Below are 26,901 nucleotides of genomic sequence, written 5' to 3'. Positions count from 1 at the left end.
TCTGAATTCTCTCGGCTGTTCAGCTAGAGTGCTACCATTCATAGAATCATAGACTCCACAGTGCAAAAGGAGGTCATTTGGCCCATCGAGTCTGCACCGGCTCTTGGAAAGAGCACCCTCCTTCAGCCCACACCTCTCTCATTCCCCTCCCCTCAACCTCCATCATACCCCCTTTCATGCCCCTCATTCTCATCACCATCCCACACACGCCGTCTCTATCTCATCTGCATCCATCCCCCAGGCTCTCCCTCATCCCCACCCTCTCACTTACCCCCTCTTGCTCAACCCCTCTCTCTTATCTCTTTCCCCATCCAGTCTTACATCCCTCCCACCCCTTACCTCCTTGCCTCACCCTGCTCTCTCATCTCCCCCAACCCCTTCTCCCTCACAACCCCTCCCTCACCCCATTTTCCATCACTCCCCTCCCTAACCCCCTCTCTCTCACGCACCCCATCTCTCCCACACACCCTTCTCCCTCACATCCCCATCCTTATGCCCCCCTCACAATACCCCTCTCTCTCCCTCACACCCTGTTCCCTTCCCTCATATTCTCTCCTCCCACCCACTCCTTCGCACACGCCCCACTCCTGCCCACACACCCCGCTCCCGCCCATGCGATTAATAACCTGGGGTAACTGTTGGGATCGTAGCTCGTGCAGATGTGGGCAAAGCTTCATAAAGTTAGCTAATGAAATATTTTTAAATTTATTTATTCATGGAATGCAGGCGTTGCTGGTTAGGCCAGAGTTTATTGCCCATCAATAATTGGCCTGAAAGTGATGGTGAGCCACCTTCTTGAACCGCCAAAGTTCATGATCTTTTGGGATGGTAGAGCAAGCTTGAGGGCTGAATTACTTTCTCCTGCTTATGTTATGTTTTATGTTTTTAAGGTGTATCATTGTAACTTGCTATCCTTATTGGCAATTTATTTAGGATTTGAAAGAATCTTAGCAGAACACAATATCGGTGTTGTGTGATAAGTTAATTTGGGCAGCTTCACTCCAGCTTCTAGACTCAGCCACAAAACTAGAATCTCCATCTTCCAAGGAAGTTGGTGGAAGGTTTCCCGTCAATCATAACTCTGTTTGCACAGAGTACATGGCATAGATTCTCTCCGTTATGAGGAGAGCTAAAATTTGCATTTGTCTAATTGTGGGAGGAGTAGAATATTTCTGGTGACCTGGCCACATTCATCCTTCAAACGAAGCTCAAGATATCTGATTAACTGATCATTATTTCATTGCTTTTCTAAAATAAATTTAAAGTGCCCCATTATAATTTTTTCCAATTTTTTTCCAATTAAGGGGAAATTTAGCGTGGCCAATCCACCTACCGCGCACATCTTTGGGTTGTGCGTGTGAGACCCATGCAGAAATGGGGGAGAATGTGCAAACTCCACACGGTCAGTGACCCGGAGCCGGGATCAAACCCGGGTCCTCAGTGCCATGACGCAACAGTGCTAACCACTGCACCACCATGCCGCCCACTTTTTAACAATTTATTCAGAGGATGTGGACATCATTGGCTGGGCGGACATAATTCCCCATCCCTAATTGCCTTTGAGAAGGTGGTGGTGAACTGCCTTCTTGAACCGCTGCAGATCATGTGGTGTAGGTACACCCACAGTGCTGTTAGGAGAAGAGTTTCAGGATTTTGACCCAGGGACAGTGATGGAATGGTGATATAATTCCAAGTCCCGATGGTGAGTGGCCTGGAGGGGAACCTGCAGTGGTGGCGCTGTCTTGTATCTGCTGCCATTGTCCTTCTAGGTGGTAGAGGAAGGTACTTGAATGTCATGGGGAGAAGAATGGATTTTCTCGTTGGAGATGGTCATTGCCTGGCACTTGTGTGGCATGAGTGTTATTTGCCAATTATCAGACCAGCCCTGAATATTGTCCAGGTGATTCAGGAGTTTGGGCAAGGACTGTTTCAGGATCTAAGTCATGAATGGCGATGTACATTGTGCAATCATCAGTGAACATCTTCACTTCTGACTTTATGGTCATTTTCTACACATGCAGCACAGAAAACATATTCACGTCCAATTTTCTCTCCTGATTTCAAAATAATGGGTAATTTCCTTTCCTTCCCATCACCACACCAAGAGCTTACACGTGTACGCAAACGTGTATATTTACATTTGAAACTTAGAGACTATATGTCTATTATAGTTTAAATCAAGTTGCAAATATCCCCGCTGATGTTAAATGCGAGAGTTTACCAAAACCCAGAAGGGTTACTTGGAACACCGGTTCTTAGTGGTGCATATTTTCAATGTTTTTTTTAATAAATTTAGATTAGCCAATTATTTTTTCCAATTAAGGGGCAATTTAGTGTGGTCAATCCACCTACTCTGCACATTTTTGGGTTGTGGGGGCGAAACCCACGCAGACACGGGGAGAATGTGCAAACTCCACACAGACAGTGACCCAGAGCCAGGATCGAACCTGGGACCTCAGCGCCGTGAGGCGGTTGTGCTAACCACTAGGCCACCGTGCTGCCCTCATATTTTCAATGTTGTGTACCGAGAAAAGACGTACAAACCAGGGAGGAAAAGTTCAGTCATTTTGTGATCAATTAATAAAGAATAATTATTAACTTAAAAGAAAAAAACATGACGAGAAGGACTACAATATACAACAACAGTACACCTAACTATGTCGATGGCTATACACACACAGTATTACATGGGCACTCCTTTGTCCCCAACTACCTACGTTTTCTGAACTCTTGAGACGCCCCATGTTCCCAAACAACATCCAAAATTGTATAACACTGAGTTAAGTCCAGCAAATGATTACCACACACTGGTTATTTGCCAACATTTGTGGAAACAGTCTTCAATTTCAGCAAAGGTGTAATCTTCTCGGTTTGAGTTTTACATCTTAACCTGCTGGCTGCCCTTTCAGCAATAACCTGTTTTCAGGAGACTGGTTTCTTCAGCTGGGTGTGGCTGCGATGGCAGCTGCTGTTACTGTGTCCCTTTCTCCAGTTATTGTGGATAAATCATTCTTTCCTTTAATATTACCCACCCTTTAAACCTGGCTTTTAGCATATAAGCGTCAAAGAACAATACAGCACAGGAACAGGCCCTTCGGCCCTCCAAGCCTGTACCGGTCATAATACCAACCTTTGCCAAAACCCTCAGCATTTCTTTGTGCCGTAACCCTATATACCCATCCTATCCATGTATTGGTCAAAATGCCATTTGAACACCATTAATGTATCTGCTTCCACAACATCCCCTGGCAACGCATGGCAGGCACTCGCCATCTGAAAAAAAACCTGCCTTGCACATCTCTAAATTTTTCCCCATGAACCTTAAACCAATGCCCCCTGGTGATTGACCCCTCCACCCTGGGAAAGAGTGCCTGCCCATCCACTCTATCCATGCCCCTCATAATCTTGTAGACCTCTATCAGGTCACCCCTTAACCTCTGTTGTTTTAAAGAATACAGTATGAGTCTATTCAGCCTTTCCACATAGCGAAAACCCTCCAGACCAGGAAACATCCTGGTAAACCTCCTCTGCACCCTCTCCAAAGCCTCCTTCTGGTAGTGTGGCGACCAGAATTGTGCGCAATATTCCAAATGCAACCGTACCAAGGTTCTATACAACTGTAGCATGACTTGCCAGTTTTTATACTCGATGCCCCGTCCGATGAAGGCAAGCATTCCGTATGCTTTCTTGACTACCTTGTCCACTTGTGCCACCTTCAAAGATCTGTGGACCTGCACGCCCAGATCTCTCTGACTTTCCATATCCGAAGGGTTTAACCATTTACTGTATATTTACTGTATATTTCCTCTCTATGTTAGATCTACCAAAATGCATTACCCCACATTTGTCCGGATTAAACTCCATTTGCCATTTCTCTGTTCAAGTCTCCAACCTATCTATGTCCTGCTGTATCTTCTGACAATCCTCAACACTATCGCCACTCCACCAATCTTGGTGTCATGTGCAAACTTACTAATCAAACCGGCTACATTTTCTTCCAAATTATTTATGTATACTACAAACAACAGAGGCCCCCTCATAGATCCCTGTGGAAGGCCACTAGTCACAACCTTCCATTCAGAAAAATGCCCTTCTACTACTACCCTTTGTCTTCTGTGACCAAGCCAGTCCTGTATCCATCTTACCACCTCACCTCTGATTCCGTGTGAATTCACCTTTTGTACCAGTCTGCCATGAGGCACCTTGTTAGAGGCTTTACTGAAGTCCATGTAATCAACATCAACCATCCTCCCCTCATCAAACATCTTTGTTACCTCCTCAAAAAACGCGATCAAGTAAGTGAGGCACAACCTCCCCTTCACAAAAACATGCTGTCTATCGCTTATGAGTCCATTTGTTTCTAAATGGGTATAAATCCTGTCCCTGAGAATTATCTCCAATAATTCACCTACTACTGACATGAGGTTCACCAGCCTATAGTTTACAGGATTATCCCTGCTACCTTTCTTAAACAGCAGTACCACACTAGCTATTCTCCAGTCCTCTGGGACCTGGAGCCAATGAGGATACAAAGATGTCAGTCAAATTCCTCATCTCTCTACTTTGAACTTACCTCTTCCATATCCCAATTTCTTCCCCTGGTCACATAGGTAAATGCTTGCTTTTCTCACTTGTATGCTAATCGTATATCAAAACCCCTTCAGATAGCTGCCTTTATCAATTGCCCATTTTATTTTATCCAAATTTCATTTTTTAATCTTAATTTTCACCAACTAACACCATGGAGCATTGAAACTGAATTTATTGGACATATTTGGTTTTTTGGGGAATCCCTCGATATTGATTGCCTTTGACAGCAAACTCTGCTTTATTGTACTGCAGTTGAGTATTACCAAAACATGACCTCAATTAAAATTTCAAAATAATCTACTTAATCTACTTTATTTTTTTTTTTTTTGTATTATAAAAAAAGAGAGGGCCTCACGGTAGCATGGTGGTTAGCATCAATGCTTCACAGCTCCAGGGTCCCAGGTTCGATTCCCGGCTGGGTCACTGTCTGTGTGGAGTCTGCACGTCCTCCCTGTGTGCACGTGGGTTTCCTCCGGGTGCTCCGGTTTCCTCCCACAGTCCAAAGATGTGCGGGTTAGGTGGATTGGCCATGCTAAATTGCCCGCAGTGTAAGGTTAATGGGGGGATTGTTGGGTTACGGGTATACGGGTTACGTGGGTTTAAGTGGGGTGATCATTGTTCGGCACAACATCGAGGGCCGAAGGGCTTGTTCTGTGCTGTACTGTTCTATGTTCTATGTCTATAAGCAGGAGCACATTTTATTAATAAAAAACTGTGAAATGATTGTTGCAGGAAATATTTGTTGCAGGTTAAAACTCTTATGTAAGTTGGCAATGTTACAACTCCTATTGCCTCCTAGAATTTAGCTTGTAACCAAAGCAAAAGAAACCAACTTGGTGAATTGAAACTTGTGCGTAGTGAGAATGATGACCAAACAAGCGATTGTTTAACTGTGGAAATTTGTTCTAGGGATTTAATGAGTTGCCCAAAACATACTGTTATGACCACAGCAGATGTTATTGCTGAGCAAGCTAGACTCCAGAATGATGTATGTCTCGTTGATCATAAAACTTTATTTATTGTGAAAATGAACCGAAAGGGTAACTGACTCCAAAACATAGAGCTCTAGTAACATGTTTAGAACTGTCAAAAATTAAAAGATTTATTAAAAAGGAACAAAAATACTTGAACCCATAATGCTAAAGTTACACAGTTAAAACAAAACAACTCTCACAATAACCCGCCTGGTCAAAAGTACACAAGTAAACTACCTTCTTGGCAACAACCACGTTGTAGATTTTTAACCTTTTAAAATCCAGTTAATATTACCCAAGTCAAGGAATTGTTGCCACTTTAATAAAGGTGAACCGCACAACATCGCAAACACTTGCACTCTGATGTGGAATTTCAAAATGAGGTTCAGAAATAAACTGTTTGTAACACTGGGTGGCTGCCTCCACTTCAAAACTTGCACAGCAGCTTGCACACAAAGGAGCTGGCCTTCAGGGCTTTCCTACCCACAGCCATCACACTTGGTTCATCATCCCTCTTTAAATGTTTCCCCCACCCCCTCCCTTTCATCTCGGGTTCATTGTCCTCAAACCCCTCTTTGAATGCAACTTTTCCAAATGTAAAAATCTTTCATGTTTTCTTTTTTGCCTCTACTTTCAGGTCAATAAATTTTAATATCTCTTCCCCAGTTTACTTCTGAAACCTTTGTAAGATGCAAGTGTTCCTTGTCACCTCTGAATTCCCTTTGAAAATTCAATAGCTGAAAAGTTTCCCCTTATCACTCAATGCAAATTTTGATCCAACCTATTGACTTGTAACTGAAACTCATCATAAACTCTGTGCAAGTGTGTCAACCTAACCCCTTTAATCTTTCATCTCTTAGCCCTCACAGGCAACCTGTCTCAAGTAACCTCCTTGTTTAATTAACCCTGGATGCGCGCACACGCTCACACAAACATATACACATAGCTTCCTTTACCTGCACAGAATACCAAATACATCACTCATCTCAATATTCATGTCCTAGTGGCCAAGTTAAGTCTGATCCTGATTGGTACAGGTAATTTCCCCAAACGTAAAACACATTTTAGCCTCTCATTTTTTTTGCTTGGATCTTCTATTCAAGCCAACTTTGCAGTTGCTCAACTTAGAGTTGCAGTTTAAATTTTCAGTCATGCGCCAATCATTGAGCTAAAGGAATATTAACTTTACCTCGAAGTAGGAGTCTGATGTTTTCAGCACTTTCAGGTGCTAAATCCCAAAATGCAGTCTGGGCCAGACGCTTGTTATTTTACACTTTTGAGAACTTTATATTTGCAGATTAGGATCCCTCAGTACTTGAGGTATGAACGTTGTTGAATTTCCAACCCCCTTTTTGTACATTTATTTAAAACTGGAATTATGTTGTTGTTGGAGCCAATAACCAGTTTTCCTTGGGATTGTAATTACTGAAATAATGGAGTTGGTCCAGCAATTTATAACTTTTTCAATAACCTGTATGGAATGGTCAAGGAATGACCCTAAATCTCCCTCTCTGTTGTTGCTCTTGGGACTTGCTGTACCCCAAAATTGAATGGAAAGTTTTTGTAATTTGCAATGTGTGGTGGAGCAAACTCTGGGGTAAATGCACCTTTTCTCTTTTTCAATCATAATTATTACATGAAGGTAAACACAGACAAAGTTACTGCCAGCAACTGCAGCTCAGTACGACGATCTGATATGAAAAAAAAAACGCATGGGGATTGTGAGCACAAAGCTATATTCTGCCATTGAGTTTTACATTGGATTAATACATCAGTGTAGTGTCATTTAATGTATTGACTTAACAGATAAACGTAGCGGCCAAATAGCACCAAATCCTTGCAGTATACTGTGTGCATGTATGCCTATATATTTTATATAATAGACATATATCAGACATGACAAGGAAACAATTGTTCATAATGAACACTTCACCTCTTTATGCCATATCTGGATTGGATTGGATTGGATTTGTATATTGTCACTTGTACCGAGGTACAGTGAAATGTATTTTTCTGCGAGCAGCTCAACAGATCATTAAGTACATGGGAAGAAAAGGGAATAAAAGAAAATACATAATAGGGCAACACAAGGTATACAATGTAACTACATAACACCGGCATCGGGTGAAGCATACAGGGTGTTGTGTTAATGAGGTCAGTCCATGAACGTCTTTTTGGAGTCTGGTAACAGCAGGGAAGAAGCTGTTTTTGAGCCTGTTTGCGTGTTCTCAGACTTTTGTATCTCCTACCCGATGGAAGAAGTTGGAAGAGTGAGTAAGCCGGGTGGGAGGGTCTTTAATTATGCTGCCCGCTTTCATCAGTTTCTTGCAGTCCTGGGCCGAGCAGTTACCATACCAGGCTGTGATGCAGCCGGATAGGATGCTTTCTATGGTGCATCGCCAAAAGTTGGTACGGGTTAATGTGGACATGCCGAATTTCCTTTGTTTCCTGAGGAAGTATAGATGCTGATGTGCTATCTTGGTGGTAGTGTCGACGTGGGTGGACCAGGACAGATTTTTGGAAATGTGCACCCCTAGGAATTTGAAACTGTCTTAGCGCCTCCTAGGAAATCGGTAAGAAAATGAACCTTCCTATTTCATCACTCTGAAGCCCACCTCTGGGACTGATCTGACAATAAAACCTTGTGGTCTGAACTGCGGGACATGGTACAGTAATAATTAGTGGAGAAATGCCTTGAAAATAAGTCAGTCCCTCTAGAGGGGGGAAACCGTCAACTTTTTAAAAATATGCTTTATGGCAAAAAGCATCTGCTGGTGTGGACATTTGAGAGACATTTGTCATTTTCTTTAGAGCGTTTAACATTGAGTAATGTTGTGCGGAATTGGCTGACAGAAAGCATTTGTTAGAAAAGCTGTGAAGGAATCCAGCAAAATTATTGTTGCCATTATGCATTTTTTTGGAAGGTGAACAAGACGACGCAGTGAGCTGGAACGCTGTGCCTAATGTCCCTGTTGTGGGTTTCAATGCAACACCACAGGCAAGATTATCCCTGAATTTCAACGTCAAAGGTGGCTTGTTGCCAACATCTCAGTAAACATAACAAAGAATTCCCATGGCATTCAATTCAGTGGTTGACAATTGGTTAAAAATAGATTTTTCTTGCTTTCTCACAGCTATGAAGTCTGTGAAGAATTTATTGACAATGTTTTTGCCATAAAAAGGCCCTCAGTCTTGCAAGAAAACGATAGTTGTACTGTTGAATTGAGCGTGCTATAACTCACAAAACCTTATTTGCCAGCCAAGAATTCTCTGGCAAGTTTTAAATAGAGCAAATTATTTATACAGTGACATCTTATGTGGAATATGTTGGCAAGTAGGCCGTCAGTGGGCTCCACAAGACTGTCAACAAAATACAGTCCTGCAAGTTGAATGCTTGATCAGAATACTCTTAATGGATTAGAAACTTGGGTGATGAAATAAGATGGAGTTCCACTTAACATCAGCAGCGTGGCACTTTTTTAAAATAGGGAGCGCCCGGAAAAGATTTTGAAGCTCTTTTAAAATCTAACCAGATGTTTGGCTTGGCTGAACTCCAGATCCCCCCGGTGCTGACCATAACATCCCCGAGCTGAATGCCATCTGTGATGACATAGTTCTTGCTTCTGGCTGATTCCCAGGATAAACTTTTGTAAATGGTGCATGTCACAGAATACTACAGTGCAGAAGAGGCCCATTGAGTCTGCACCAATGCATGCAAGGCCCTGACCTGCCCACCTAATCCCACTTGACCAATAACCTTGAATGTTATGATGTGCCAAGTACTCATAATAATAATTTTTATTAGTGTTGCAAGTAGGCTTACATTAACATTGCACTGAAGTTACTGTGAAAATCCCCTAGTCGCCACACTCCGCCTGTTCGGGTACACAGAGGGAGAATTCAGAATGTCCAATTCACCTAACAAGCACGTCTTTCGGGACTTCTGGGCGGAAACCAGAGCACCCGGAGGAAACCCATGCAGACACAGGGAGAACGTGCAGGCTCCACACAGACAGTGGCCCAAGCAGGAATCAAACATGGCGCTATGACACAACAGAGCTAGCCACTGTGCTACCATGCCCCCCCATCCAGGTACTTTTAAACAATGCGAGGCTTCCCACCTCTATCACCCACCCAGACAGTGCATTCCAGACCGTCTGGATAAAAAAAGTGTTTGCTCAAATCACCCCTAAATCTGCCACCCCTCACTTTGAACTTGTGTCCCCTCGTAACTGACCCTTCAACTGAGGGGAACGGTTGCTCCTATCCACCCTGTCCATGCCCCTCATCATCTTGATATGGAAATGCTCGTGTTGGACTAGGGTGGATACCAGGTTAAAGTCCAAAAGGTTTATTTGGAATCACTAGATTTCGGAGCTCCTTCATCAGGTGAGTCATCATAGTCTTGTATACCTCAATCAGGTCACACTTACATCTTCTCTGCTCCAGAGACAGCAACCCAAGCCTATCCAACCTCTCTTTATAACTGAAATGTTCCATCCCAGGCAACATTGTGGTGACTCTTCTCTGCAGTGCAATCACATCCATCCTATAATGTGGTGACCAGAACTGCACACAGTACTCCAGCTGTGACCTCACCAAAGTTCTATAAAACTCCAACATGCCCTCCCTGCTTTTGTAATCTGTGCCCTGATTGATAAAAGCGAGTGTCCCTTATGTCTTTTTCACCACCCTATTAACCTGCCCGTCGGCCTTCAGAGATCCATGAACAAACATGCCAAGGTCCCTTTGTTTTTTGGAACTTCCCATGTCAGACCTTTCGCAGTATACTTTCTTGTTAAATGACTCCTTCCAAAGTGTATGAGCTCACACTTTTCAGGGTTAAATTCTATCAGCCACTTTTCCGCCCATTTGACCATCCCGTCTATATCTTCCTGTAATCTAAGACACTCAACCTCACTGTTAACCACCCGGCCAGTCTTTCTTTCACCTGCAAACTTACTGATCCTACCTCCCACATTTTCACCTATGTCTTTTTTTTGTAAAACATTTTTATTCTCCATTTTCACATTTTCTTTAGAATTTACACCCCACCCACAAGCAGTAAATGGTAACAAATACAAAGTCTCTTTCCTTATCAACAACAACAATCCCATCCTCCCACCATCCAAAGCAATGACCCACCTAACAATATAAACATCCAATAAAACAAACCCTCCCACAGTGGGACAAACAAAGGAGAAATAAAAGAAAAAGGATTTGGGAATCGCCTATGGTCACCATTAACCTATAGAGTCCCCCCATCCCCCCTAACATTCAATGCCATCCAATCTCCGAAAGAGTACCACAAATGACACCTATCCATTGCAAGCCCCCCCCCCTCCCCGACTCCTCCCCTCCACTTCCTCTTACCAAACTCATCCCCCCAACCTCTGTTCCTTCCCCATCTTTCCATCCCGGCTAGACTCACCGGAACCTTTTCTGCCAGGCTCTGATGGCCGCAGTTCCTCCCCCCACCTCACTCCCGTTCACTGGCTGGCTTAAACCGGCCAGCGTGGAAGACCCCGCCTGGGCCTCTTTTTTTTTTTTTCCCCTTGCCCGGCCCCAGCCCAGGAAAACCAAGAAATCCCCTTTAGCACACAAACCCCGCATACACACCCAAGCCCCAAAGAACCATCATTGCAAGTGAAAGTCCCCTCTCTTCCCTTGCCCAAGTATATACAACATTGGCTCATTTAGCACATACAGCAGCCACAGTGAAAAAAATACAGCTACGTGAGGCTACATCGGTACATGACCATTTCTCAATTCAGCCACAGTCCTTCTGCCTTCGCAAACTCCTCCGCTGTTTCCGCTGTCCCGAAATAAAAGTCCTTGGATTTGTAGGTCACCCTCAACTTAGCTGGGTATACTATGCCGCACTGCACCTTACTAACGTACAGTGCCTTCTTCACCCGGCTGAAGGCAGCCCGCCTCCTTGACTGCTCCACCGTAAAGTCCTGATATATGCGTATATATATAGGCTCCAGCCCACTGCACCAAACGCTTCTGCTTTGCCCAGCACAGGACCTTCTTCTTCACACACTACCTACGAAAACACAGTCACTACTCTTGGTGGCTCACTCTCCTTTGGTACAGGCCTCCACAACCGATAAGCTAAATCCAGTTCATATCGGGAGGGATCATCCCCCTCCCCCAATAGCTTGGCCAACATCGTGGCAAAATACTCAGTCGGCCTCGGGCCTTCCACTCCTTCGGGAAGACCCACAATCCTCAGATTCTGTTGTTGCTTGTTGTGTTCTCTCTTTAATTGTCTCTGTTTATGGCGGTTAATATGGTCGCCATCCTTAATTCTAATTACGTTTGCTCAAGAGTCGCCAGGTATCTTTCGATACCGCCACAAGGTTCAGAACCGAATACTGATCAAAGACTCGATACACCAGTTAGTAAGTTCGAAATCAATGCTTATTTATTTACACACACAGTCAATTATACTCATGCACAAACTCTACCAACTAAACTATCACTACTACTAAAGCCTATACTTAGCTTCGGGCGCCCACTCAGTCAGAGGAACAATGGCCGTTGTCTGGTTCTGAGGCTGCTGGGGTCGAGCTGGTACGGAATAGTAGCTAGGAGCTTCTATCTCGTAGCGTGCGTTGACTTTGGACTTAATTGTTCTGGTGCAGCTGCTTGGCAGGCCACTCGTCGCTGAGAGCCAAGGCCAAGAAGAACGATTCTCTCTTGGGGGCTTCCTATTATACCCAAAGGGGGCTTTGCGTGCTTTTGGGCGGTCCTTGAACTTGATCCCAATTAATTGGACTGTATCCTGATCATTGGTATCGATTTCCTCCAATAAAGGGGTGGCTGCCCTGATTGCTGGGCAGGCCCTAGGTGGCCGTTGGCCTGCTTTGTTCTAGTCTCCTCTGGCGCCGGGGTGTCTGCTTTCGTATCGATTACCTAAACGTTTCTCTTTTGTCCCCGGAGATGGCTCATTAATATGGTAATGGCTTTGCAGTATCTGTCTTGTCTGGGAGCTATAGCTCTAATCAATAGATAAACCTTGCACCTGCTTGCTTTCTCAGCATTGTCCATTTTTCCCTTCATTCTTTGCAAAGTGTCCATTTTGTAATCGTGACGTGGCCACCCCAGATGGCTACACTGTTGCCTAGATCTGTTTTCCAAGTTGTCCATTTTGGGGCTCGCAGATCCTTGTTGATCTCCATCACCTTCCGCATCTCCTTCCCCATCGAGGTAAGTTGATCACTGTGCTGCAATACTGTCTCTTCCACTTCCTTCAGCGCCTCGCCTTGCTCCCGCACCTCCGCCACTGCGCTCAGTACTGCCGCCCGCACCGGGGCAATCGCCTCCTCCACCGGCACTTTCAATACTGCCCCCATCTCCTTCCTCATCGCCTCCAAGTGTTTTGTGAACTGCCTTTCGAGTTCCGCGGCCATCACCTTAGTCATTTCTTCAGCCGTAAGCAATGCGCCCTACCTGGTGCCCCAGCCTCCATTTTTCTTGCCGTCCCTGCGGTGACCTTTCAACTCCCCAACGGACTTTCAGCTGCTTTTTTCATGGCCGTTTTTTAAACTTGTTTTCGACATCTCCCTTCACTGTGCCTTCTCCCTGCTTTTGCCATCTGTTACCCCTGGGACCAGGCGTTCGACCTTGAAAATGCCATTCCCGAATGGGAGCCCTCCAATGTGCTGCTGCCTCCTGCCTGCCATCACCGGAAGTCCCCACCTATGTCATTTTGTATAAATGACAAACATTAGGGGGCCCAGCATGGATCCCTGTGGTACGACACTGGCACTGGCTTCCAGATCTTAAAGCAGTCGTCTATCACCACCCTCTGTTTCCTACCACTAAGCCAATTATGAACCCACCTATCAAATTGCTCTGTAACCCATGTGCATTTGCCTTCTTAATAAGTCTCCCAAGTGGGACATTGTCAAAGGCTTTGCTGAAATCCATGTAAACTACATCAACTGCACTACCCTCATCTATGCACTTGATTACATGCTCAAAAAATTCAATCAAATTTGTTAGGCGTGACCTCCCTCTGACAAAGCCCTGCTGACTATCCCTGATCAAACCTTGCCTCTAACAAATGGAGATAAGATTCTCTCCTTCAGAATCTTCTCCAGTAGTTTCCCCACCACTGATGTGAGACTCACTGGTCTGTAGATCCCTGGCTTGGTCCTACAACCTTTCTCAAATAGTGGGACCACAGTAGTTGTTCTCCAGTCCTCTGGCACCTCCCCGTGGCCAGGGAGGAATTAAAAATTTGAGTCAAAGCCCTGGCAATCACTCCCTCACCTCCCACTCAGCCTGGGACACAATTCATCCGGACCTGGAGATTTGTCCACTTTTAAGCCCGCCAATACCTCCAAACCTTGTCACTCCCTGTGACAATTTGCTCAAGAACCTCAATCCCTCTTCCCAAGTTCCATAACTACCTCCTCATTCTCTTGGGTGAAGACAAATGTGAAATATTAATTCAACAGCCTACCAATGTCCTCTGGCTCTACCCATAGATTTCCCCCTTAGTCTTTAATGGGCCCTACTCTTTCCTGGTTATCCTTTTCCCATTGATATACTTATAGAATATCTTGGGATTTTCCCTATTGTTACCAGCCAGAGCTTTCTCATATCCCCTGTTGTTGAAAACTCACCACTATTCTTAGAAGTCCCCCTAAACCAAAAAGGGCCGACATTCTAAATGATGAACAGGGATTCTCACTTCCTGACTCCTATGCAGGCTTCGGTGGGTGCTATTGAGGTCAAACTATATTTTCAGGTTATCCCCCTGTATAACCCAGACCTTCACAGAAGATTTAACCTACTTACCACTTAGTAACATCGATCCTGGGTCCTGCGTTGCTAAGTAAGTAAAGTAGACTTTGGAATAACCACTGTTTCAGGTTAAAACTTTTAAGTTATTTTATTATTATATTTTTTTCTTTTAAAAGCTGCAATCACTGTCTTTACAGAAAGGTAAAAAGATCTTGCTTCTGGATCCTTCTGGTTGGTTGAAGGGACCTTCAGACCCACCTTGACAATTAATCTTTTTAAAATCTGGTCGTCTTTAGATGTATTCGCTGTTCTGCTCGGTTGCTATGCTCTATCTTTCCCATGTACCGAGCTGTGAGAGCTGGCTCTGCTTGCTGTCTCTTAGCTGACTCTGCCTCCTCTTTAAATTCTGGTCTTCCTTAGATGTATTAGCTGTTTTAGCTCGGCTACTTTGCTTTGTCACTTTCCCATGACAGAGTTGGCTGTAAGCTGACTCTGAGCTGCTTGTTCCTTCTCTCCTTCTCTCTTGGACTTCCTAATCTCCTGTCCCCTTTCTCAGGGTTTATATATCTTTCTAACAGTTATTAAGCTTTTATGACTTTATTGTAAAGTAACTTTTATTTCACTTCGATTGTAAAAGGTACCTTTAATCTAAATTTTTCTAACACGACTAAGTATTCATTTTGACATGGCCTCACCTCTCGGGTCTCTTGATTACATTGTTTCCTTTGTGATGGTCAAAGTCCCTTTGTGATATTCAAAAATGCTTTGGTTTCAAAGCATGAATTTGTGTGAAATTTGGTTCCTGTCATTTCTGTAGTTTTATTTTCCAATTGTGTCCCCGGCTCATCATTTTGACTTTGATTTTGGCTTTAAATTATGTTTCTCGTAGACTGATAGTCTCCAATTTTCTTTAATTTACCTGATTTCAGCAGAGCTTCACACCTATATATTTGCCCCCCAGTCATTTTTTTCTATCTGCTGATTTTACTTCAATGAAGGTGTGAATCATTGCTTTTAGCTGTATGCTACAATCCACTTGGTTATGACTTGAAAGGTTTACATTTATCACCTAACTCAACTGAAACCCTCATCCATGCTTTTCCAGATGCTTACTTTGATGGTTAATTTCAATTAAGGTGTGAACCGTTGTTTTTAGCTTCATCCAAAAATCCTGTTTGTTTGCTAAGTCTCTTTGCAGCTGCTGTTAACCCTTCGTGGGATCTTTCCCTGTATCCTCTCATGTTCAGCCATGATCTCATTGAATGGTGGAGCAGGCTCGAGGGGCCAGATGGCCTACTCCTGCTCCTAGTTCTTATGTTCTTATGTTCTCTCAGACCAGATATTGCCAGACTTCCATGTTTCAATTGACACATCTTTCCATATTTTCAATGACACCCCTCTTTGCTCATCTAATTGATTTCTTCAGCTCCATCCTGCACTTTCTGTACTCCACTAATCCCTCTGCTGACATGCTCCACTTGTACTTGTTAAAATCGACAGTGTGCCCCGGCAGTGTGAGGTGGCGCCATTGGGAATTCAGATTTGACAGCAATGGGAGCAGAGAATCCCACTACCGAGAAACACGGCTGGGAGGCCGGAAAACCCTGCCATGAGGTGTCAAGTTGAAAATGAAATGAAATTAAAATCGCTTATTGTCACGAGTAGGCTTCAATGAAGTTAAAAGCCCCTAGTCGCCACATTCCGGTGCCTGTTCGGGGAGGCTGGTACGGGAATCAAATCGTGCTGCTGGCCTGCCTTGGTCTGCTTTCAAAGCCAGTGAGTTAGCCCAGTGAGCTAAACCAGCCCCTGTTTAGTTGTGATCTGCGTCCTGGCATCAAATTGTTGAAGCCGGTATAATAGACCTTACTGAGTGGCTTGCGTTACACTTATTTGAGTGCTTTGGGCTGTATGATAGTGTGTCCACTGGGACTAAGCAAGCAAAGTGAAGAATAACCAGGTTGCACTGATTTCATTGTCTATTTGTACAATCAATACCTTGAGATGGTATTTTCATTTTGTAAAAAAAAACAAATGCTTGTGCTATCAGGTGTCTACTCAGCATGTGAACAGGCAAGAGATTGACTTCCTATACAAATGTGCAGCTCATCAGCTTATTTTCAAAATTATTTATATTCAAGTGTTTAAAGCCCTTATTTGCTTGTCTCCAAGTATCAAAGTGGAAATGAGGTGTACTATACACAATTCCTATTGTATCCCAAAAGCCCGTCTATTGTCATGGTGCTGTCCCAATTTGGCTGAGGTAACGCGTCGCACATTGGTATTTAGTCTGCATTAGATAAAAAATATATTTTGTTCGCAGTTATATAATTTAATTTCTCCAGCTCCTTCCAATCTTTGTTGAAAGTTTGTTGGGTGGGGTTATTGGGTTATGGGGATAGGGTGGAGGTGTTGACCTTGGGTAGGGTGCTCTTTCCAAGAGCCGGTGCAGACTCGATGGGCCGAATGGCCTCCTGCACTGTAAATTCTATGATAATCTATGATTGCTGGGAGGAGGCGTTTTCTGTAAGAACATATGTTCTTTTGTTTGTAATTCTGACGAAGACCGATGGGAGAGAATACTATGCAGATTTAATAAAAGATCAGGAAAGGTTGTTGCACCATTAGTGTATATTTGTTGTTTTTCCCAGATTCAGCAGCCTGATTTTACACTGTACGTTAGCACAAAAATGGTTTATTTCAAAATAGTCAGAGTAGCTGATTCCTGTCATATTTGTCTCACGAACGAATTAGGTAGGAAAAGTAGAGCCTGGAGGTGGGATTCTCCAGTTCTCTTCTCTTCCCCCCCCCCCCCCCCCCCCCCCCCCAAATCAGTGACCTTAACATACAAATTCACTTGTATGACTGTGTTCCGTCTGCTGTTTTAATGGAAAGGTTAATGTGTTCAGCTCCAGAATGTTAACATCTGTTAACGGAGTCAAGGATTGCATTGAGGATTAACAATTTGTGATATTCAAATGTATTCATCTCTTGGTTTAAGTGACGAGCATCAATAGGGCAGCAATGGATTGAAATTACCAAGCTAAATTGCAAGAGGAAGATTTGAGTCGAGATCTAATGTCCAGACCAGATGCAGCAGCGTCAAGAGTGAATTATCCTTAAATATTGTGCTCATTAGTATTTTTAAAAATTTTGAATACCCAATTTCTTTTTCCCATTTAAGGGGCAATTTAGCGTGGCCAATCCACCTAACCTGTACATCTTTGGGTTGTGGGAGTGACACCCATGCAGACACGGGGAGAATGTGCAAACTCCACACGGACAGTGACCCAGAGCCGGGATCGAACCCGGGTCCTCAGCGCTGCGAGACAATAGCACTAACCACTGTGCCACCTGTGCTCATTAATAACTGACTTATTTAATTGCCAATTTAACCCCCCCCCCATATAAATTTTGATGATTTGTAGTGTAAACAATTTGTTTACACACAGCTAGAGGTTTCAGGGACGCCTGTAGTCTGCAGTTTAAATGTTTTTATTTTAATAAACAGCAGACTGAAAGCAGATGTCCTTATTGCTGCAGCAGACAGTAGATTAAAGTGCCCTGATCAGATTTCTGCAATGAGGAACAGAACTTGCTAATTGCAAGCACAAGTGCTGGGGAACATTGTGGCAATATATGGTATCATATATGAAACATTTTAACACTGAGCGCATGTAAAACCCACACACTCCAGCTTAGTGCAAAGGCCCTCAGTTTGAGCAGACCACGTTGCAAGATGCGGTTTGCTGGGCTGGCTTACTTGCAGAAGACATTTCTACATTTGGTGTTTGTTTCGTCCAAATTTCATCAGTGAAACAGCGGCTAAAACAGCAGCACAAATATTCATAGCCATATATTCATAGCATGGATGTTGAAATATCTAAGTTTGCCTGTAGCCTCATCTGCACTGGCTTAATTATCATGATGGTTCTGCTTATGAGATGCAAGCTTACTCAATCAAGTCCCTTCCTTCCAAAGACCATGAGCAGGAATTAATGGTTTGCATGGAATTTATTTGTATTGATAGGGTCCCTGATGCACCACAAATTTTGGAACTGAGTGAAGTATTTCATAACTTTTATCAGATTTCTGTGAAATATGGTTGAATTCCCCTGACTCATCTAAGATTCAGGGTCTCTTTGGGGAAAGAAAATGCACTTTATTCATAATGCGCCTCATCCCATTTCATCTCCTGAGGGAAAGGTCTACATACAAAATCCTTGGTGTCCGGAAAGAATAGAGCAAAACATTCGTCATTTCTCATTTTCCACCTGTTTGACTCTGGTGAGCTGCTGCCCTGCAGTTTAACGCTCTTCTTTTGCCCTCTGCCTGTTAATAGAGCAGCAGCGAATGTGGAAATTGGCTTGTTCCATAAGTTCCACCTTTTAGGAAGTATTGCAAAATTGAAATTATTCTGCATGTCTTAAAAATGTGTGGTCTGTGTAACCTTACAATTCTTACCAAATCTTTTATTTTTCTTGCTGTTATTGAAGGCTGCAGATTCAGCAGACACTGAAATTTCAGTACAGTGGATGGAATCGCAAGCTGGTGTGCTTCTGAAGTTAATGATGCAACAGTGCCCAACGCAGTATGAACTTGGGAAGCTGCTGCAGTTACTGGCTGAGGTGGACTGTGCCCTTGTAATAAATGGTGAGGATTTTGATAAAGTTAATTAGGATATTGCACTTTTCACGATAAACAATGAAGCGCTCCTGAAGAATAGTCGCTGTGGCAACGTGGAAAATGCAGCAGTCTGTTTTCACGCCGCAAGGTCTGAAAGCAGAAATGAGCTGATGACCAGATAAATCTGGTTTAGTGATGTTGGTTGTGTGTTAAACATTGGGGGATAAAGTTGATGACCCACTAGCATACGTGTCGCCAACTTCTGGTTCCACTGTGACTGCATAGATACCTTTTGGTGCATGAAACCTAATTGTGCAACAGTGCCAGCCAATTTTGGAGCGGTTTTTGACATGTTGAAATATGTCATGGCCATGAATGGGGTAAACCTTGCTGAAGAGCAAGTGGAGATTAATCTCTGTTATAAAACTTTCCCTTCACATGGGATTCTTGAACTCATGTGAGTTGAGTGCACTCAAAATCAAAACAACCAGAAGATTCTGGGTTCACTTCACATTGTGTTTCCCATCCGTGTTTTAAGCAACTTTAGGATGTTGCAAAACTTCTGAACTGCTTATGCTTCACTGGTTCCACTTGTGATGCCATTCAAAACTCTATAAGAGAGGTAGAACCTTCTAATGTGTCATCTTTTGCTTTTTATTTGTGGTGAGGGACAAGATTTATTTACATATTGCCCTGGCATCTGCAGCTAACGTGCTGCTGACTGCCACTCTCTGCGACCCTTTCTCTTAGCACTTGTACCTTGCTATTAGTAAGGACCAGAGTGGGTAATTGTGGATGACTTCACTATTGCTGGCGAATAGAATCTGGTGTCAGTTGAAAAATGCAGGCTCATGAAATCTGCCCAGTGCTCCGAGATCAATTTATTTCCAAGGGGGGTGGATGACATGTGGTTTGTATTAATTGTAAAAGCATTCATTCTTGGATAGGGAAATTAATTTCACACAGGATAAACCAGAAATCCAACCGTATGGAAGCAATTTTCACTTTGCGATGAATTATATACTAGAAATAGCTTACTGTAATTGTCAAATAGGAAGGTTGCAGTATCATTAAATAGATCTTGGAAAATGCATAATAATAAAATGCTTATTTACAAAGGAACGTAATCTGTAAATTCAGTTTACATTGAATGAGAAATGATAAACATGTCCATCTGGACTAGTCTTTCATAGGGTCGGTTTGTTTTCATTTGGAACTTTCTGAAGACCTCTCGTGCACCAGCCTTGATTAGCTAGCTTGAATTTGAAAACAAAGATTGTTTTTCTACGATGCCAGCAATGAATGATGCAGTTAGTATATGTAACTCAATGGCATCCTGCATTAATGGTCCTACATCTCCAAATCAGAAGATCATTGTCAGGAGCTAATTACATTCTGGACACCTATTATTAATTGGGTAATTTTGCCATTGTGAAATCCTGACACGTTGTGTAGGTTTCTGTTCAATATGGAGAATATGTTGAGTTACTCCTAGTCACTGGTCTATAAATTCATTTGCACCCATTTTCAGACACAAACTGAGAACCAACAGCACCATCCATGCCTAACTGTGGGGATGTGAGTTGTGGTGTCAGCTGCCTGCTGTTTTAATGTGGAGCCAGAAAGTGTATACCTGGCTTGTAGGATTTAAAAGCTTACCTTTGTGCTGCTTTTGCAGTCTTCAGTGTCTCTTAAGGACCCTACCGGTTAGGCCACTGCACAAACAAACAAAACGTGGCTGGGGTTGCGTGGTGGAAGTTCCAGTGGCTTCTTGCTCGTGTGGGAGAACAGTCCCTCCTCTGCATGTTTAACTTGAGCAGCAGTAAGTCTTGTGGTGCAGTGGGTAGCATCTCTATCTCTGAGCCAGAAACAGATTATCAACCTGTAAATCTTTCCGATAACACCAGTTGCAGATGATAAGAGTGAAAGAGTCTGCCAGTCGGCCAGTTTTGTGCGGTAGCTGCGGTGCAACAGCCCTGTTAATAGAATCCAAGCAAGCTGGTGAAGCTGAAACCAAGACAAAGAGCTTTCTTCACGGCTCTCCTAGCATGTGTAAATGTGCCCAAAGCCAATGAATATCCATCACCTGTTTGTCAACCATAACAATGTAATTGACAAGATATTGTAAGCTCCCATGTTATCGGACTCCACGTGCAGGTTCTTTTCAGGGTTCTATGGCAAGCATGGTCCTTGCTTTGAGTGACATACCAGAGAGAGAGAGAGAATCTTGAGCAGCTGCTCAACCCAACAAGATAGAAGTTCTGCTACCGCCATAAGTTAGGTACAGTTGTACCCATAAATTGGTGTAAGATACACCTGATTTATTCCTTAAAAATGGACAAAACACATGCCAATTTCTACCTGATTAATTGTGGTTGTACAAAACTGTCAGATTAACTTTCTCTCAACTAGTTGGAAAAAACAATCTTTGTCAATGATTTTATCTCTGCTGTTTTGCTATCCTGGGCCTTGCCTCATTAGAAATAGCAGGAAAGTGATCTGTATTATGGCCAAACAACAGTACTGAGTAAACAAATGCAGATAGCTTTTTCTTCTCATTTATTCAGTTTTTTTTAAACTTTTACGTCCTTTCGGACAGCTCACCGGCGTGAGCTCACTTGCTTGTGTTTAACCTCCAGCCAGCTTTACATACTGCTTGCGTCACGTTTTCAGAACCAAAATCTTCTAACATTGCCTTCCAGTGCTGCCACATATTTCATGATTTAACAAATGAAAATAATGAATTGTAAATTTTTATATCTGTTTGTACAATGCAGGTATGGAAAGTACTGTTTTTTTCAGTAGCACCGTGGTTTCAGTGCTGTCTCACAGCGCCAGAGACCCGGGTTCGATTCCAACCTCTAATGACTGTGTGGCGTTTATCTGGGTTCTCCGGTTTCTTCCCAGAGACCAAAGATGTGCGGTTAGGTGGACTGACCAAGCTAAATTGCCCTTTAGTGTCCAAAGGTTAGGTCGGGTTATGGGATAGGGCTCTTTCGGGTGGATCAGTGCAGATTCAATGGGCCGAATGTCCTCCTTATGATTCATAGAAACATGAGTGATTATGAAATGATTTTCTGTAGTGAAAAGCAACCTTTTTGAAAAACAAATAAGACATCTTCCACAGTTCCTTTTAAAGAAAGTCTTGGATAATCACCTTTTTCAGAATCAATTAGTCTGTGAGTATGAGATCTAGTTGTCTGCTTACTTGGTAAATTGGGTGGGATGGTAGCACAGTGGTTTCTGTTGCTTCACAGCGCCAGGGTCCCAGGTTCGATTCCCGGCTTGGGTCACCGTCTGTGCGGAGTCTGCACGTTCTCCCTGCATCTGCGTGGGTTTTCTCCGTGTGCTCTGGTTTCCTCCCTCAAGTCCTGAAAGGCGTGCTGTTAGGTGAATTGGACATTCTGAATTCTCTCTCTGTACTCGAACAGGCGTCAGAATGTGGCGACTAGGGGCTTTTCACAGTAACTTCAAGCATACTTGTGACAATAGTAAAGATTAGTAATATGAATGGCAAAAGAGTTTTCAAGCTGCATGGGTAGGGTCAGATGTGTCAACCTAGGATTTGGAAAAGCTCGTGAATTCTCAAGTTGAGAAATTAGTTCCATATTATTTTCTTCCTTTCCAAACATTGTGATTACAGGTGTATAGACTAATGTAATTTTAAAATGTTCTTGCTTATATTTATTCCGGTGCGCATCTGAAAGTTTGTCCTTTATACCTAGGACCAGATTTCAAGAGACTGAGCAGACTTAGTCAGCTCCTGCAAGACACCTCGATCTCCATTGATTGCTCCCTTCTCATTAATGACAACACCGACACCCTGCAAAACGTGTGTGGGAAAATTCTGGACCAACTGCAAAAGAAGGGGCTCTTTGCTTTAGCTAGACAAGTGGCTGACCTCGCCCAGCTTCCGGTCGACCACTTGGTGATCCATGAGGTAATATTGGTTATTTAACAAATATTTTATGGGAGTTGATAACTATAAAGTATGCAAAATTTTACCTAATTGTTGTAATACCTCTGCATATTTTTTTTGAAAAGGGGAGGGAGGATTGAAAGTGAATGAACAGAAACCTTTTTCAGATCCAGCTCCAAATCGAAAATCCCTACATCAATTCAACTTGAGATTTTTGTGTGAGAGAAGGGAGATGCAATCTCAATTATTTGTAGCATCAAGTTGAGTGTGACAAAATGTTAGCATGGTAAGGAGGGACTATAGAATTGTTGGCTCTGGATTGTTTGCACTGACAAATTTACCATTGTTCAATACATTGCTCAAGGAAAAATGCAAAATGAAAACCAGTGTTTCTCTGTGGAAAAGGAAGACGATAATTGCCTGATTAGGGCAGCACGGTGATGCAGTGGTTAGCACTGCTGCCTCACAGCTCCGAGGTCCCAGGTTCAATCCCGGCTCTGGGTCACTGTCCGTGTGGAGTTTGCACATTCTCTCTGTGTTTGCGTGGGTTTCGCCCCACAACCCAAAGATGTGCAGGCTAAATTGCCCCTTAATTGGAAAAAATGAATTGGGTACTCTAAATTTTTTTTAAAATAAATCAATAATAGCCTGATTGTTCTTGTGCGCCTCGCAATACTGGTTCAGACTGGCAGAAGATTTTGCATGGATCGCCTTTCTTTCTCATCTGCAATTGATCCTTGGCTCAATAATCTAAGAATAAGAGGTGAAAAATCAGAAAAGGGGGGATTTGCACCCTAATACAGAAAAGTAATTTTAATTTATTACCTATTTCTCCGATATTTACTTTCTTTTTCCCCTCACAGGTTACTCAAGAATTGCAAAGTTTGAAGCAACATGGTCAATGGCAAAGAAAAGAAACTAGGATAAATTTTTGGAAGAAATGCCACAATTGTTTCAAAAATAATTTAATATCCCACTTAGTTGCCTCAGAATTCTTCCTGGCCCAGGGCAACGACCAGCAAACCATTAAATCAGAACCGGCTTCATCTTTCAAAGAACAATTGGAGACCATTCAGGAGCGATGTCTGTTGCTGACCATGGCAGGCCACTGGCTGTCACAAAACAATCCTCCCACCCTGGATGAATTGGAAGAGGTGGAGAAGAGGATTTGGTTGTGTCGCATCAGTCAGCAGGCTTTGCTGATGTCCACAGCTTCAGGATTTGCTTGGCAGGTTTCAGTCTGTGGTGAAATATCCTTTGATAGTGCCACCAAAGAGTTCCTGTTCTCAAAACTGCCTGCCCTGAACTCGTCACAGTACCTCAAGCTGCAAGGATTTCCAAACAAGGACACCGCTTCCAACTGTAGACTAGACAAAACAGCGAAAGAGGCTCTCACTATTTTGATTGGCGAGTTATTAGACAGAGGCTGCATTCATGAAGCCAGTAGAGTCTCTAGGTATTTTGAATTCTACAACCAGGATATATCTCTAGTTCTCCACTGCAGAGCCTTGGCTTCAGGAGAATTACAGACAGCGGATTTTCACCCCTCGATACAGATCGTCTTGACTACAGGAGCATCTTTTAATGAAGAGATAGGACTCCATCGAAAAAGGATTCCAAGTTGTAAGTTGGTTTATTTGTACTTCTTCCAAATACAATTGTAGAAACTTACAGCACAGCAGCTGATCATTTTGCCTATATACTTGCGCTGGTTCTTCAGAGCACTCGTGCTTAGTCCCACACCCCTGCCTTTTTATCCATTACCCTGTGAATTGTTCTCCTTTAAGTACCTATCTTTCTAAAATGATATATGTGATCAGCTTCCACCACCATTTTTCAGTGGACCATTCTAGAACCTGACAAAATAAATTTGCATATCAGCAATAGATAAACCAAGACGGAAAATGTACAGAGGAAAGCCAATGGTGCAGCAGGTCGAACTGCTCCAAGTCTGTGCCACAACATGTTGTGATTTTGGTTTGTTCACCCTGTGTGACATTCAGTTTGGGTGTGCGGTGAGGTTAACAACAACTGCTAATTTATGGAGCACTTCAAAAATAATAAAAAGTCCAAAGGCATTCCTCAGAAATGTAATGAAACTAAGCACGTCAGTGAACCACAAAAAAACAGATATTAGATCAGATTACCAAAATCCTGGTCAGCGGTAGGCTTTAAGCAGTGTATTAATGGAGGGAATGAGATAGTGAGGCGGAGAGGTATCGTGAGGGAAATCCAGAGCCGTGACAACAGAAGGTGTTTCCACCAATGATGGTGAATAAAATTGTGAATGTGCAAAAGGCCTGAATTAGAGGAATGGTGATAACTGCGGGTGTGAAGCTGGAGAAGATTACAAAGATGGGTAGGGGGTGACACCATGGAGGCAATTAAAAGGAGGATGAGAATTTTGAAATCAAGATGTTACTTGACAGGGAGCCACTGTAGTTTAGTGAGCACAGGGGTGATGAGGAATGGGACTTAAGACAGGGTTGGAAGTGTTTTGAATGTGCAGCCCACGCCGGCTGACGTTCATGACCCTGGCCGTCGCGGCCCACGCCGCCTGGCCGTCGCGGCCCATGCACCATTTTGCTTACCTTTAATGCGACGGATGAACCTGCTTGGTCCTCATGATCTCACTTGCTTTTGTCATTCAGTGTCACATTTCTGCTCAGGACTTCAGCTGGCAGTTTAAGTTCTCGTTGCATCCTTTGAAAAAATCAAGAGGTTTATCCTAGAAATTGCCATGCCTCGTCTTATAATAATAATAATCTTCATTGTCACAAGTCGGCTTACAGTAACACTGCAATGAAGTTACTGTGAAAAGCCCCTACTCGCAACATTCCGGCGCCTGTTCAGGTACACGGAGGGAGAATTCAGTTTTTCCAATTCACCTAACAGCACGTCTTTCGGGACTTGTGGGAGGAAACCGGAGGACCCGGAGGAAACCCACGCAGACACGGGGAGAATGTGCAGACTCCGCACAGACAGTGACCCAAGCTGGGAATCGAACCTGGGACCCTGGAGCTGAGAAGCAACAGTGCTACCCACTGTTCTACCGTGCTGCCCAAATACTCTTCAAATACCTTTGAGGTTTTGAAGGTTTTAAACTTTAATTTGCCAGTATTTCCCTGTATATAACACTCATGGGCTTTGCATCCTGATTTGCATTGGCAAAATTAACAATGCCACACCTCAAGAAATCATCTTTATATTGCTTTAGTCCCGATTTCAGTTTCTTCTGAATTGTTTGTTCAGCAGAGCTCTGCATACAGTTGACCAGCACTGTTTTTTTTTCTGCTGTGGAGACTCCTGAGAAGCTCTCTCCAGCAGATTCAATTGGGAGATCTCTGGCCCTCTTTTCCTTTTATTACAAAATCATCCATCTTCAGTTCTTCACACCGGCCTGTTGCTTACTTGCTGGAAGCTACAAAATGAATCTATCCTCCGTGATTGCACGTGCAGAGCATACGACGTCAGTGTATAGGGCGCAAGATCTTCTCTCTGCTGCCCCTTCTGGCAGGATGGCTCCATCGAGTTTTAAACAAATCTGGTCCTGGGACAGTGCAGTGCACTGACGTAAGGAGGAGATGGTCTCTGTGCCTGCACACTGCTAGATCCGGCTGAGGGGCCCCGCATGTGTGGGACGGCCGGTATTTTTTAAAGCCGGTCACGACCGTTGGGCACCTATTCCTGCGGTCAGGAATGATGCGACCAATAGCTCCGCAAGCCTCCCAACACCCACCCGCAGGTCGTGACCCTGTGTTTGAAAATGACTGCCTTCGGCAGCACCTTCCAAACCCGCAACCACTAGCACCTAGGATGACAAGGGGAGAAGATACACCACCACCTGGAAGATCAGTTCGATGGGCTGAATGGCCTCCTTCTGCACTGTAAATTCTATGGTTAAATACCCTCCAAGTCACACATCATTCTGACTTGGAAATGTATTGTTCCATTACTCTCAGCAGAAGCCAATATCTTGGTTTTGAGAATCCTATGGGAGTTCTGCATCCCATGAAGACTGTTAACTGGCACTTG

The 26,901-nt window shown here is 43.4% G+C and overlaps 1 protein-coding gene across 1 annotated transcript in view; it reads left to right on the top strand.

The window, feature by feature from the left end:
- spg11 (SPG11 vesicle trafficking associated, spatacsin) overlaps positions 1–26,901 on the top strand; it is a 209,404-nt gene that overhangs the window by 128,521 nt on the left and 53,982 nt on the right. The window contains exons 28-30 of the mRNA XM_038813292.1: positions 18,818–18,974; positions 22,673–22,887; positions 23,730–24,489. Of these exons, the coding sequence (XP_038669220.1) occupies positions 18,818–18,974; positions 22,673–22,887; positions 23,730–24,489 (1,132 nt within the window). The remainder of the gene's footprint in view (positions 1–18,817; positions 18,975–22,672; positions 22,888–23,729; positions 24,490–26,901) is intronic.

This window comes from Scyliorhinus canicula, chromosome 12, assembly GCF_902713615.1.
Source record: "Scyliorhinus canicula chromosome 12, sScyCan1.1, whole genome shotgun sequence".
NCBI lineage: Eukaryota > Metazoa > Chordata > Chondrichthyes > Carcharhiniformes > Scyliorhinidae > Scyliorhinus > Scyliorhinus canicula.
Note: the sequence above shows the minus strand (reverse complement) of the source record. Positions and strands in the feature narration are given on the sequence as shown.